At 40.7% G+C, this 14,571-nt stretch overlaps 1 protein-coding gene across 1 annotated transcript in view; it reads right to left on the bottom strand.

Moving 5' to 3' along the window:
- bchs (WD repeat and FYVE domain containing 3 bchs) overlaps positions 1-14,571 on the bottom strand; it is a 245,728-nt gene that overhangs the window by 126,833 nt on the left and 104,324 nt on the right. The window contains exons 27-34 of the mRNA XM_075687061.1: positions 13,867-14,019; positions 13,528-13,601; positions 10,809-10,970; positions 10,135-10,229; positions 9,888-9,996; positions 8,448-8,665; positions 5,639-5,829; positions 1,683-1,811 (exon numbers count right to left, since the gene is read on the bottom strand). Coding sequence (XP_075543176.1) covers positions 1,683-1,811; positions 5,639-5,829; positions 8,448-8,665; positions 9,888-9,996; positions 10,135-10,229; positions 10,809-10,970; positions 13,528-13,601; positions 13,867-14,019 — 1,131 coding nt within the window. The remainder of the gene's footprint in view (positions 1-1,682; positions 1,812-5,638; positions 5,830-8,447; positions 8,666-9,887; positions 9,997-10,134; positions 10,230-10,808; positions 10,971-13,527; positions 13,602-13,866; positions 14,020-14,571) is intronic.

Below are 14,571 nucleotides of genomic sequence, written 5' to 3'. Positions count from 1 at the left end.
GTTTCGTATGTTGCGCAGACTGGCTTTACGATAACCCACCTGCCGTAAAGGTGCGATAGCCCATCTGTATTTTAGAGAAAAACTGGAAAGCAAAGCTTTCTATGCAATAAATAAGAAGCTGCTGTTAAATACAGGTACACTACTGAATTAAGAACCACATTGGAACTAAGTACACTAGAATGTCAATAACTAGTTAGTTTCATGGGAAAAATAAAAGAACTTGATTTTATTCAACAGCAATTATATTGAATAAAAAATATTTTCAAGACCTTCATATATTAGAACTGAGCTATAATCAGTGCTAGCATACTAATTTGGTGTTCCCTTTAATAAGAGTCGACTTTACTGTATATCTTGATTTCCATGTACTTAGGTTACTGATAGCTTGCTGCATTTTTGTTATGCAATGCTAGAAGACATGTTAGAAGATCATGCTAGGAATGCATTTGCAGCACCATATTTTCTTGCCTAAGATTTGTAAGCATTAAAGTTGTTGAAAAATTTTCTGATATTTGATATTTGATTCGATATTCCACTTTTGTTTCTTGATTTGATTCGAAATATACTATTCGGTATTCAGACCCCCTCCCTAGTTATTCTAAAGTATTTTGCAAGTTACTTTGTTTTAATGTTTTAGTTACGCCAAGTATTGAACACTGTCCATTGAATGCTAACACTGCACACTGGGGCAACGATGAAGAAAACACAAGTACGCGACCGTGCAGACATTTCCCTATGTGAAAGATACCAATGCCCGCATGATGCATGTGTGCGATAGCTAGAACAATGCTAGAGCAATCGTTTGTGGCCAAAACAATATGCAAAAAGGTGAACAAAATAGTGCTCTGAGGAGCTGTATTCACTAATTTGAAAACTCAAAGGTTCTCGTACATCCAAACAAGAATGTTTGTACTGCTTCGACTGCACAGTACATCTCTATCACTGACTTCATGCTGACTCATAGTCTAGGCGACGGCGCAGTAGTTTTCCCCTGACACACAATATAAGCACATCTAGACAAGCACAGGTCGAAAACTTGCTGAAGAGCACCAATTAAAACTTTGTCGATGATGGATGACCATACTGCAAATCAAGATTCAAAAGGGAGTTCGGTAGGTGGCTTCTAGTCGCATATTCAATCTTTCTTCAGAAATTGCATGGGAAACAGTAATACACAATTGGCAAGAGCTAGTAGTGCCACAAGAAAAGTAACATCGCGTGTTATAAGGCCGTTTGCAATGAAATACATCACAGGGCCTCACGCTGCTAGCAGACGACAGAAAATCATGACCCCAACGCTGTAGCGCTCACACCAGGGGAGGAAAGAAGCGCAGAGAGAATTGTAGTCAGCTCGCTCTGCAAACAGACATCACCATTGAAACACCTATTTTTACACCGTGGGCTGTGCTCACGTGGGGAAACTGCAGCAATTACAGGAACAGACCGAGCCAGTGTATTGTGATGTCATGACACATGCACCTCCCGGGTACTGAAACCAAAACTTGTTCATAGAAGCAAGCATTACAGCAGATTAATTAGAGTAATCTAGTGCTTACCATTATTTCTAAGCTTTATAGGGTCTGGACCTTCATTTAATGTAAGAATATGACAACATGAAAATGTTGAGTCAGTACTCCTTTAAAGCCGTGGTTTATGTCATTAGGAGTGAACCTTTGGCATACCTGACTGAGAATGCATCGCACCATGGCCAACAGGACAACAACAAGCTCAAAGTTGATGTCTCCTTGTGCCATGACAGAATGACCAGGTGGCACGCCAAACAAGAAGGTCCAAATGTTGTCCAGTGAAAACTGAAAGCACAGTTTCGAGGTCCTTGATTATGCTACACCTCTAGGAAAACTTAATACAGCAAATAAAATCACTATTCCCCAAAGGCAGCATACTTGCCAGACAGAAAATTCTTACAAAATTTTACAAAAGATAGTTACTAAACTATGTGTAATTAGACAGTGCTGCAGTACGGGTATACTATAGTCTAATGATGCTAATTGGCATATGTTAAGAGGAATGCTGCCTGCAATGCTGCCTGCTACATCGGAGGATAGGGCCAGGATTAAGTAACAATTCTGTAGATATTTTTTGTCCTTTTCACACTCCATGAGTGGTCTGAGCGGTGCTCTGCCTGCATTATCACCTCGAATGATCAGTTGAGAGTTAAAGGATAAGAAATGAATTAGGGGTGGGCAAACATGAATCGAACACTATACATGAACTATTTGTATTCGAAGAGGAACTATTCGGTATTTTTGAGTATTCCAAACTAAGTAAATATTTTGCAATGATCAAATGCTAGTCTGGTAACTGTAGTCAATCTGCTAAACATAATATAGTAAATTATCAGAATTGACACAACAACAAAAGTTTTTGAAGTAATGTGGGGAAAAAATTAGTAATGCAAGCAAGCTTTGTTTTTGGTTTCGCGGCAGAAGCCTAGATGACAACTTCCAAGTTTTGTTTGTAATCTGTCTATTATGTTTTTGGCAGTCTAGTCATGTAGCAGTTTTATCTTTTACCTTACAACCTGCTATGTTTTCCTTGCAACCGGACCTTTTACATGTGTTTATGGGACACATGTACTTCAGCAGCATTTTTCTTTTCTCAATCCAATCCAATTTCTCACTTTTCATCTTATGTGAAGCAACCATTTTTTGATTTAGTGTTTTTTGAAAGCTTGTTGTTGTTTGCAAGTACGCTCTAAAATTGGTGAGAGGCTATTTGTGCAATATATTTTTAATGATAATTAGCAATCATATGTTCAAAGCTGATCCTTTGTCACTGTTAGCTGTCTTTTTTCACTAGTCAGCAGAGGAGTGGTACATAAATATGCCCAAATAAATATTCCAGCTGTAAATAAATATGTCTGTGCTGGAATATTCGACATTCGATTCAATATTTAATACCTGCAATTCATACTTGAAAAGTTGACATATGGCCACCTCTAAAATCATTAGAATTGATCAACAGCAATTTTTTAAGCTACAGTACCGGCCTAGTCTGTACACAATGAGGGGCTTTACAAAGCACAATGCCACTTAAACCCTTAACTGCCATGAGAAGACTCGAAATATTGATCAATGGTGAGGATTTTTTTTTAAAAACCTGCATTTATTTTCCTTTTTCTTTTCTAAAGAAATATGATATGTTGAAAATAACAGCAAAAGACGTTGTGTATTATTTATGTATTCGTTAGGATTACAAGGTAGTGCAACCTTTGTCATGAAGAGTTGACTCGCCATCAGCAGTTAAGGTGTGAAGGGTTGATGATGTACTCTCTAGAGGAACCGTGACAACGTAAGAAACAGCCAGTGAGCCCCTAAGACACTGATTTCAATAGGCTGCTGACCACGAAGAATGTGATATCAGCAGCTTGTGCATCAACCACTTCAGCATGCTCAAAAGCTAAATAAAAAAGAAAGAAAAAGGAAGTGATGCAGTACGATGTTGCTAGTATAACACGGTTAAACCTCAATATAAGAACTTCAATATAAAAAAAATTCTCAATACAAGGTTAACCTTTTCGTAACTTCTCCTCCATAGAACACCATGTATATTGAACCTCAATATAATGAAGAGTGCTTATACGTGACTTCAACATAATGAAATTTTACTGGTGCCGTGAAGGAATACCGAGGCAGCAATTGGAAACTGGTGTGGATGCAGATGGTCGAATGGTTGAATTACATGTGGCTGCATGTGAATGCACCTCTCTAATCGTGAGCCGCGCAGCATCCACTGAAGCGAAGGAGCGTCATGTTCAGTGTAAATTCAGGCAGACCGCTGGTGCCGAGCAGTCCGCTGATAGCGTCGTCTCTCTACAGGCGACACTAACAGTTGTGGTGGCAGTGTGGATGTGAAAGCTTCAGAGGCTTCGCTTGTAACCGCCGTTGTAAAGATATTGTCGACAAGGCATGAAACTGTATCTTTGGTCACTGACTCTCAAATTCAACAAAATTAAAATTTGTTTTTTCAATGACATTCGTTTTTTGCAATTGTGCAATAATTCAGAACATTTTACAGCTCCTTCTGTGTAAGAAAAATCTGTCCGAGACTGTACTTAATATCATAAAAGGTCAAATTTCAATATAACGAAGTGCCAATTTTACCGACTTTGTTATAAAGAGGTTTAACTATATTTAATCTGTATTTCCTTCTTACATCACACCTCTTTTTTATGTATATGCCTCAAAAAACAAAAATGTGTTTATTAGTTAATGCGAGGTGTTGTATGTGTGATATGTGCTCATGTGATATGTGGATAACATTAAATTTCAAAAGTTCTTTTCTGCTATAATTTTCCAATCTGCATAAACATGTACAGTCAAACCTTGATAAGACGAAGTAGGTAAAAATGGCAATTTGCTTCGTTATATTGAAATTTCGTTACATTGAAATTCTACCTTTCATGCAAATAAGTACAGTCGCTGATTGATTTTTCCTACATAGAAAGGGGCCGCAGAATTTTCCAAATTATTGGGCTATCAAAAAAAGCAAATTTGAATGAGAAAACAGTTTATTTTGATGAATTTTGGAGTCGGTGACAAATGATATGGTTCCATGCCACGTAGACAATATCTTCACATAGGCGGTACGAATTAAGCGAAGCCAGCCATGCTTTCACATGTACCCCGCCCCCCCCGGCTGATAGCGTCGCCCACACTGGGATGATGCTATCATTAAGAATGCCGGCAGCGGGGAGTGAATGCTTCGTCTGCCTCTCGCTCCAACGAGTCAGTGAAACTCAAGATTACGCAACCTCCAATACTAAACGTGCGGGAAGACAGCTTACATGTCACGCCGTCTTGGCATGCCCACTCTTTGCATATGCGGCAGATTACTTCTAAAGCAGGGTGCGCGGCGGCACATGCGCTCAGCCATGCTTACAGCCATGTGCAGTCACGGCCGAGATGCACACCAACTTACACTCCCCCCGGCCTGCCCCTCACGCGCGCTTGATCGCGTTACCGCGAGTTCGTTCCCTTCCCCCTCTTTCCCTTTGCTCGTGCGTGAAGCCACCATCTGTCTTTCTCAACCTCGCACACTTTAACTTGCACCTAAAGCACAAAGTATGCGGGGTGCGACAGGAGCTTATTGCACTTGGACTTTATACGGAGCATGATGCGGCTTCACTTCGGCGGTTGTTCTTGTCGTGCTGCATACGATTTGAGAGGTGCGTCTGCAAGCATCCACTTTAATTCAATCATTTGACTGCATCCACACAAATTTCCATTTATGGTCTCGACATTCCTTTGCTGCGGACGGAAAATTTCGTTATATTGAAATCGCATACAAACACACTTCATTATATTGAGGTTTTAATTACATGGTGTTCTATGGACAAGAGGTCACGAAAAGTTAAATACTCTGTTATATCAAGAATTTCGTTATATTGGAGTTTGTTATATTGAGGTTTAACTGTGTTGGCCTATTTTTGTTACAACAGTTTTTACAACATCATTTTGGGGGGGGGGGGGCAGGGGGGCATCTGTATCTTGTCAAAGTGCCTATTGTATATAGGATGTCAGAGCCTGTCAAGATGTCCTTAAAGCAGCTTTTTTTCTCTCACACTCTCATGTCCTTGGAACACGGAATAAGGTGAATTGAAATTGAAAAACCTGACCTGCAGCCCACATGGAATGCGACTGACAGGGCGCCCCATCAGCATGGCAAGAAGCAGGAAGTTGATATCCGGCACTGTGACATGCTGGCACATGAGCCATTGGAGTTGCTGGAAGCCTGGAATTTGGTAAGCCTCCACCCTGATTGACTGGCTTACATTGCCTTTGTTGTTGGCTGTTGACACGTTAAAGCCTACAAAAAGCAGTCAAGACAAAGGAGAGAAAAGGAAAAGAAAGAATGCTTGCTTCAGAGTGCTTCTGCACAGAACTTTCCACAGTCAAACTTGCACGATGAACTACGTTGACGATTCACCCAAGATAGAATGCGAGAGGGGCCTTGAAATGGTTTTTGTTGTACGCCTAGACAAAGAGGGTATCTCTCAAGGAACACTTTCTCACTAGAATTCTGTGCGAACATACTATAACAACACAGGTACGAATGGTTAAACATTCAAGCCGTGGCGTTCCCTATCAATTTTTTATCCTGTGCGGGCGTCACTATGCTCTACCGCCTTCAAGTGGTGATGCAAGTGTTACCTGCTTCAGGTTAACTTGAACTGAGTGTTTCCATGTCTCTTTCCTATGCAGTTTTTATTCTTAAGACTGGGCTACATGGAGTAAAGTTTAAAGACAAACTGTGCGCGGAGGACCTAGACGTGGCAGAACTATGCAAAATGTTTGGTGGCTCATTATTATTACTTTAGTTTTCATACTACATGAAGCAAAAAGAGACAGCTGCCACTACATTGTTGCAAGGGTAAATGCAATGTACAAACAACAAAGTACAGCAAAAGCTCGTTACACCATACACATTTTAACGGTAGTTTCGTTTTAAAAGTAGTAAAGTCAAATCCCCGACTCAGTGGCCATTGAACATAATGCGTTTTGTATCCGCATAAACCGTACCAGCTTATTGTGTACCTATCTGTTAACACATAGTGTTTCCACTTTTCATCGTGCAATCATGACGGTGTGTCATCCTCATTGGGCAGCTCAGCAAAACAAGCCTCAGAGATCAGAATAATGGCCTCCAAGCGCCCTGTGAATTTGCACGTGAAGCCACATCAACATCAACATTACTTTAGCGCCGTGCCAGAGAGTGTTGTGGCGTCGTGCAAGCTAGGACTCGCGTCATGCTGAAGCTCAGATAAAAAACACCGGGTGCTCAGCATAGAAAAAAAAAAACTGGACATCGTTAGTGCTATCAAACATGGCACAAAGAAGTTGGTGCTCGCATGCAACAGGGATCTACCACTGGTTACGGTGTGTGGCATTTGGAATGTGAAGAAGTTGCTCGGCAACGCTGTCGCGACTGCGAAAAGATGTCGGTTCCGAGGTTAGACTTTTCATTCTCGTAGCCTCTGTTGTTGCCAAAGTGTCACCTAATGACAGTGATGAAGACGATACGGAAAGCGACAGCATGGGTGATTCAGGCCCGACAATGGCAGAAGCTGCACATTATGTCAGCCGCATGAATGCAATCATTGCGACGAGACCAGCACCCCGTGACTTCTGCAGTGCTACCGCGCCCGTGCACGGAGAATATGCAACGCCAATGAGGAATCTGCCATGCGAATGTTTGCCAAGAAGAGGAGGCTGGCTGAAAAGCTGGCCTGCAGCTTCAGGAAGTTTGAGACCGCTGTCATTGCTGCTAGACCACCGTGGCATCAAACGAAAATAACAGACTTTTGTCACGCAAAATGAACAAATACTGCATGTTTTTGCCCTTTCATCGCGCTCTCTCTGAGTTCTGTTTTTGACATGTAAGTGGGCGATCTCATGCTATTTCGGTTAAGCCGTACTACCGTTTAGTACATACTTTTTCCGAGCTCCGGTCACCTATGGTTTAACGAGGTTTTACTGTAGCTGTTTCCGGTATTATTCTGGTTTGATAATCGCCTGATGACATGAAAATATCTAATACTTATGTTTATGACTGTCTCTACATTACGCTCAAAAGATTTCTTTGTAGCCGTCAGCAAAAACAAAAGCACTGCCGCTAACTTGTGAATGTGGTGAAGTGGGCAATATATAATGTTTTCCCTACTCTGGAATCTAAAGAAAGAAGAAATTACAGAGAAAAATTACAGGACTTTCTAAGCTACACTACTCTGAAGTCAATTATTTTTAACAATTTTGCACGTATCAATTTATGCACATTTCATTAAAAAGGTCAGCACATTACAATAGGGGAGTACAATTGGTGCTTACTTTCGTTAAAATGCAAAAAAAAAAGAGGGAGATGTGTAGAAGCTGCCCGTCACCACGCCAAAAACGCGCCAGCCTCCAACAAAGGCGTCGAAGTACCTTTGCTTCTCATGGCTGTGTGCCAAGAGCCGTGTGGCCCGATTGATGCTGATGATGTGTGATGTTTAACGGCGCAAGGGTCAGGTATGAACAGAGTGCCATGACGCATGATGATGTGTTGTCAATGAATTCTGAGTGAAGTGGAAAATTGAGTGCTAATGGTAAGTGTTACATGCCTGTATAAAAGCCTAAATATCTACCAATGTAAATAGCGTAATACATAGCTTTTAAGATAATGACAACGACTAGTGTGCGCTATGACAAACGTTGATTGATAGCAGGAACTAGAGATGCTCAAGGATGTGGTACCATTATGGCTGAGTTCTTCTCTGCAGACGTAGTGCAGATCACTGTGGTTAGTTATTGGCCATTTATTGCCATCAATGTCGGTTATTTTATTTGAGGTCCACCTCTTCATTCCTCGGCTAACGCCACAAATGCTTCACACATATAGTGGACCACAATGGCGAAAAGAAAACACTACAAAGTAGAGAAAGCATTCACCCAGGAGAACCGTCGTCCTATTCTGGAGCACAAGGTCAGTCTCAGTAAGCCAGCCGCCATTGTGAGACGCCTCACGATAACGCTGCATCAAGCTGGGACAGCTGAGGAACACAGTGAGGCACTGCAAGGCTAGCACCACTGTGGTTGGATGCAAATGGCTCTGCATGAACAACATTAGCCAGTCCATGCCCAGAACTCGGGCTACCTCCTCACAGAACCTACAAGGAAAAAAGAAAATTAGGATACAGCATTGCTCTAAATCTGATCATGCATTTAACAACACTAAAGATAACAAGATAAATAAATATTATAATGTGAACAAAATGACTGACGTAAGTGTAGGCATGGATGGTCTCAAGATAGTCAATGTTGGATCTAGCTGAAAATGCAGTCTAAAAGCAATGCTGGATAGTTCCACAAAAATTTTACTTCTTGTAAGTGAATAAGTAGAACAACCAAGTTTTTGTAAGTAAATCCAATGTTTGTCCTACTATTACTCTGTACCGCTTGTAAAGCTACATTTAAATCCAATGTTTGTCCTACTACTACTTTGTATCTCTTGTAAAGCTACACAACACTGCTTTTCAACTATAAAGTCTTTTGATACAATGTCTTATCGCAGCATGATCAAGTGTTTGTAACAGTGATGCATACTAGTACTGCAGTACTAGATTCAGCTGTTTGACTACTTTGAGTCAATGCATGATTCCCTTATATTGCATTTACACCTTCTACCCCCTTTCAAACTCCAGCATGTCTGTATTCTCTCTGGGACAAAGAAAAGTGTGATCTTCTCTAATACTCAGTCATTTTGTAGTTCAGTTTTCCACAATACGAATAGAGAAAATTGGGGAGAAGAAAAACAAAACAAATCTCATATAATATCCGGAGCATGGCTCTGAATGTATTGTGACGTGCCTTCCTTCACAAACTCCATGTGCGAGGGCGAATCAGAAAGTCTTTGCCTTCATTTTTTTTAGCCAAATTGCAGCTGTAGATGCAAAGTCAACACATCCAGTCCCAGTGGTATACCTTCCTGGCGTCGCCCACGAGCTCAATGTTGTTTTGGTTTCCCGTCGCCACTTTAAAACATTACGCAATCGCTAGGAAAATAAAAATGTGCATCTTGTGCCAGTCAGACCCCACCAGCTCGAGGCACGTCACCGTCTCATGCTGCAACAATTCACGCAACACTTCGCATTACATGGATGTCAACTACAGTTAAGTCTGCCAAATTTTTTGGTGACTTTGGATCGTACATATTCTCATTTAGCACATATTTTCTTGCATTCTTTTTCCCCAAAAACATACAAACAAGGTTCTACAGTACATGCAAAGACCTACAAGACCCTATCCATGCCAATTTTAGAATACTACATGAATTCTCGGATGCATGAGCTTCTTAAAAAAAATACATGCTAAAGACAATAGCTCACTTACGGGACATTAACATTTTTTGAGCCCTGATAAGTCATCAGGTGCAAGATGTGTAGGCAGCGGTTTCTTAGGCACACATGATGTATCAGGAGTGAAGTGTCATCCATTGGAGCTACAAAAATGAACAAGCAGAAAATAACATGAGAAAAAAAATAGTGTGAAGCCTCATGTACATTCTAAAGCACAGTACAATGTAAAATTACGACTATTTGATAAAGGAAATGTAAAAATGTGTGACACGTCACCATACCTGCATTTTCTGAGGTCTCCACATCCCTTTTCAAATTAAGTGGCTTCTCAGAAACCATGGAGTTTGGAAGTGTTGAAACCATGAATTGACCAAACCTTTGGAGCACAATGGAAAAAAAAGGGGGGGGGCAGGGGGAGAGAAAATGAGGAAACAATTTGGGCATCCTAATGAAAATAGGAAGTTTTCAGTTGGGAAGTGCAACTGATTGTCAGTCCCTGAAATTAATTTCTAGGAAACTCAACAAAAGTTGTGGTCCTAACACAAATGATATACGATAGCAAGGCACAATTACATGAATTAATCTGAAGAAGAGTAGGGCACAGATCTCAATTACAGCAGCAGCAGCAACAAAATATAAATAACAGGCTTAGTGAAATCAAGCACATTAATAAAAAGCAAATAAAAAAGTATATTGACATAGAATATATGAGTATGAGACTATTCATTTGACAAAAATTTTACATATACGAGTTATTTTCTTTTTTTGACTGCATTTGCTCTAGATGCCAAATGAAATGTCTAGCTAATATGTGAAGCAAAACTAAGTGTTACAAGCGAAGCATACAGACCTTGAAATAAATAAAGAAAAGTTACCTATTATTGAACCTTCTGCCTCTACCAATGCAGTCTAGAGCCAAAAACAAAGGCTTGATCAAGGATTCAATTGAATGTACCTCAAAATGTCACCACTTCTGTTGGTGTTTTGAAGGAGTGTCTTGAGGAGATTGCAAAGAAGCCGGATAGTAGATGGGGTGAGATAAGGGTCCCGCAGCATCATGAGCACCCTAGTCACCATCTCCAGGTCCCGCAGGATTCGCAGGTTGGCCTTCTGCTCACTGAGAGCAGAGGCAGAACAAGTATCACTAGAGGGATGAGGAACTGGGAGTGCAAACACTTGGTGGGATGCTAAAAAAAATACTAGCTTTAGCTTGTCCGTAGTATCCTCTGGTAACCTGGTACTCTTCATGGAGTACCAGGTTACCAGAGTCATGTGTGGCAGTAGTAACGCTAGTAGTGAGTAGTGACATCGTGTGATGCTTTGCTGAACCAGAATGTGTTCGAAGCATTCTTGTGCTATATGAGTGTTCTCGTTGAAGGAAAATAAAGAAAGGACAGCATGTTAATGATTATGTCACTGCAGACACTTCAGAGCAGCACGTAAGTATAATATAGTTAGTGACTGTAATAAAGCCGTGTTTCTCTGGTTATGTTACATGCCAAAAGATGGCACCACCAACTCAGCTGCTCGCACCTACATTCCATGTGGTCGGGTATTTCATAAGGTGCAATAAATTTAAGGACAAGCTAAAACTCTCTTTTAAGACAACCTAGGTTGGTAGACTATATTTGAGAGAATCAAGAGGCTAATTTATCAATTTTATCACACACACAAGGTTGGTGTGTCAGAAAACGATGCTAAGAAAAGCGACAGGTGATCTTGCCACATTCAAACTCCTAAAGCACGTCCCCATGACATCACAGTTTTGACAGCTATTGGCCAAGGCTAACCACAGTTGTTTACTACAAAGAGAATCAGTACATGAAAATCAGGAATGAAGGAAAGTTCAACCTGTCAACTATTGGCTTTTTCTGGAGAAAAAAAGGAAGCTGAATTCACCAAAAATAAAATTAAAATCCCCCATGTTGTACAATAATATTTTGGGTGCCACGGTTTGGCCAGGAGAGAAATCCAGAACAGGAAGTAACAGTTTTCAAGCATGTTTCTATCTGGTAGCAAGTAATTTTTTCCCACTGAACAAGTGCCAAGAGAGTTTCAAAAGAGCAATCTGCCAATGTAGCCTTATTTATTATTCGCCTTTTGTGCTTATTTATAAAACTACAGGTGTACAATTATCTTCAACTTTATTTGAATGCACACTTTATGGATGTGACACCTGAGCTCTAACAGTAGAAGAAAAAAACGTATAAATACTCAAATGCTCACAGGCTGAATGTTTTCAGTCTTCTAACTGCTGGTTCTTTAATTAAAGATGATAAAAACTGTCAGTTCTCTTTATCATATATTTTTGTAAAAACACTTTCTTTTGAAGGCAGAAAGATTAAAGGGGCCCTGAACCACTTTTTATTGAAGTGGAGAAAGGCATCTAAAGTGAAAATAGGCAATTTCAGAAATACTTTGCCGCAAGAAGTACTTCAATGCGTTCAGTAGAAGCAGAGTTATTGGCAATCAAACATGGCCTCTGCTGTGCTCCCGTTTCTTCTTCAATGCCTTGCACTGTGAAGGTACAGCGGAGTAGGGCGTGCCCACAATGCTTCCCCTTCTAAATGTCACTGTGGAGGGGAATTCAAATTTCATTTTGGATGTTAATGTAGACGCCATGATTTCTGATGTTGGTGCCTACGATGTGCTAAACATAAGCCAATTGTGGTTGTCCTTAGTGAACTACAGTGCGCTTAGCCAGTAGACTCAATGCGGCACCCTGCTGCGGCTGCGGTATCTACGTTGCATAGCCGACCGCAGCTACCAATAGCAGCCGCATATGGGAATTCGCTTTATTACAAAATAAAGCGTCCAGAAGAGAATGAGCAGCAGGCTTTTGTTTTAAAGGAGCATTTGAAAGAAAGGTGACTTTGTGCTCTGTTTGCAAGCTCCATGAACCGCGTACGACAGCAGAACTTGATCAAGAAGTTCATATCAGCATATGCTACCTGCTGATTATGTTATTTCACCAAGCCTGAGGGGTGGTTCAGGACCCCTTTATCATTTTTTTTTTTTTCAGTGCACTCTTTACCTTGCTTCTGGTTATTTTGCAACTGAGAATATAAAAAATAGTTCAAGTGAACTTTTCATCATGGAGGAAGGGTGCGTCATGGGATAAAATTGCAGTCAGAAAAAGTTGGCCCAGCACATGATCACATCGCAAAAGTTTTAGTGTCTTCCTACACCATGCTAGCTGCACTCAGCACAAGCTCAGTGGGTGCAAGAGCAATATGTGGCTGCTGCACTCTCACATTGCAACTAAGAAAATAAATTTATGAATGGCAATTAAATGATGAAAGTTTCACAAAAACGAAGGGGAGAAATGTGCCCAAAGCAGTCGGAAAAACACAGATTAAAACCAACCAGAAATCAAGCACACTGGGCGGAGTCCGCCAAATGCAGGATCACGTGTTGGGCCAACTTTTTTGGAGAGAAAACGTGAAGTGAATCCCTTTGCGGAAAGTTGGCTGGCGAAAACTGGCTGTGTGACGATGCTCTTTCCTAGTTCCTTTTTTTTTCCTCCATGCATTCCCTAAATTCATTGCACGGCCATCTAAATGGCAAAAAGGCCCTTCATAGCAGCTAAGACAAATTGCAAACTTGCAGTTGAAAACTCTGTGATGACTTCTGATCTAACAACTGCTTCAAAATTCAAAGTGACGATCGATTACCTGGACTCCGTAATAAGCTCATAGAAGTGCTCATAGAGAGACTTGTGTAGATCCCCTGGTGCATCACGCCATACCTAAAAGCAAGAAACAGAGCTTTGATGTGTTTATGATAACATGAGCACACACAGTGGTGCACTTGGGAGATAAAGACAGCAATTAGGCGTGCACATAAATCAAAGCAAAGCAGCAGTATTAACATCACAATGTGTAGGAGAAGGTCTGCATGACAACAGGAAAAGGAAATTTAACAAGTTAGAAATAAAAGGGTCCAGTGACAAGCAAATATATATACTAAGTTAGCCTACATTCCACCTTATTTTGCGTGTGAAACATCTGTACCTCAAGAGTGCACAGGAGATCTTCAAAGGCAGTCATATTGGGAATGACTGTGGTTTCTCGACCGCTGTCTACCGTGCCAACCAATGAGAAAGCAAGATGGAGAATGTGGCTGTTCAGGAGAGCACTTTTCTTCTTCAGTAGCATGGCCAGGGTCTTCAAGAATACAAACAAAAACAAAGGATGCATAAGTCACAAAACAGTTTACATCACAATAACTACCCTTTGCACAGCAAACCACATGCCTATAAAGGAGTAGTCCAAGTCACTGCTCAGAGTGGTGCATTAATTTTCATTTATTTTACTTTAAAAGTACTTTCCTGCATCACATGTACAATACAGTAAGAGGCAATCAGAAAGACACGAACCGAGAAATAAAGTGGGAAGGTGTTTCTGCAAGAATTCTACGAGCTGAAAATGTCAATGGACTGCAACAGACAACGCTGAAATGTGCATGTTAAGCTAATGTCAATGCTCTGTGTTGCGCAATGCCATTTGCCACATAACTATCACATTATTATACCGGGTGTCCCAGTTAACTTCGACCAAGATTTAAAAAAAAAGAACCAAGAGCTCTAGAGAAATCGTACCGACTGCATAGTAGCGGCAGTCGTGTGTACTTACAGCCAGTATTTTTTTCATCACAAAGTATTAATTAATTAACTGCATTTAATTAGTGAACTTTTTATTTATTGCTTGAATCGTAAA

This window comes from Dermacentor variabilis, chromosome 1, assembly GCF_050947875.1.
Source record: "Dermacentor variabilis isolate Ectoservices chromosome 1, ASM5094787v1, whole genome shotgun sequence".
Lineage (NCBI taxonomy): Eukaryota > Metazoa > Arthropoda > Arachnida > Ixodida > Ixodidae > Dermacentor > Dermacentor variabilis.
This window is presented reverse-complemented; position numbering and strand designations above follow the sequence as displayed.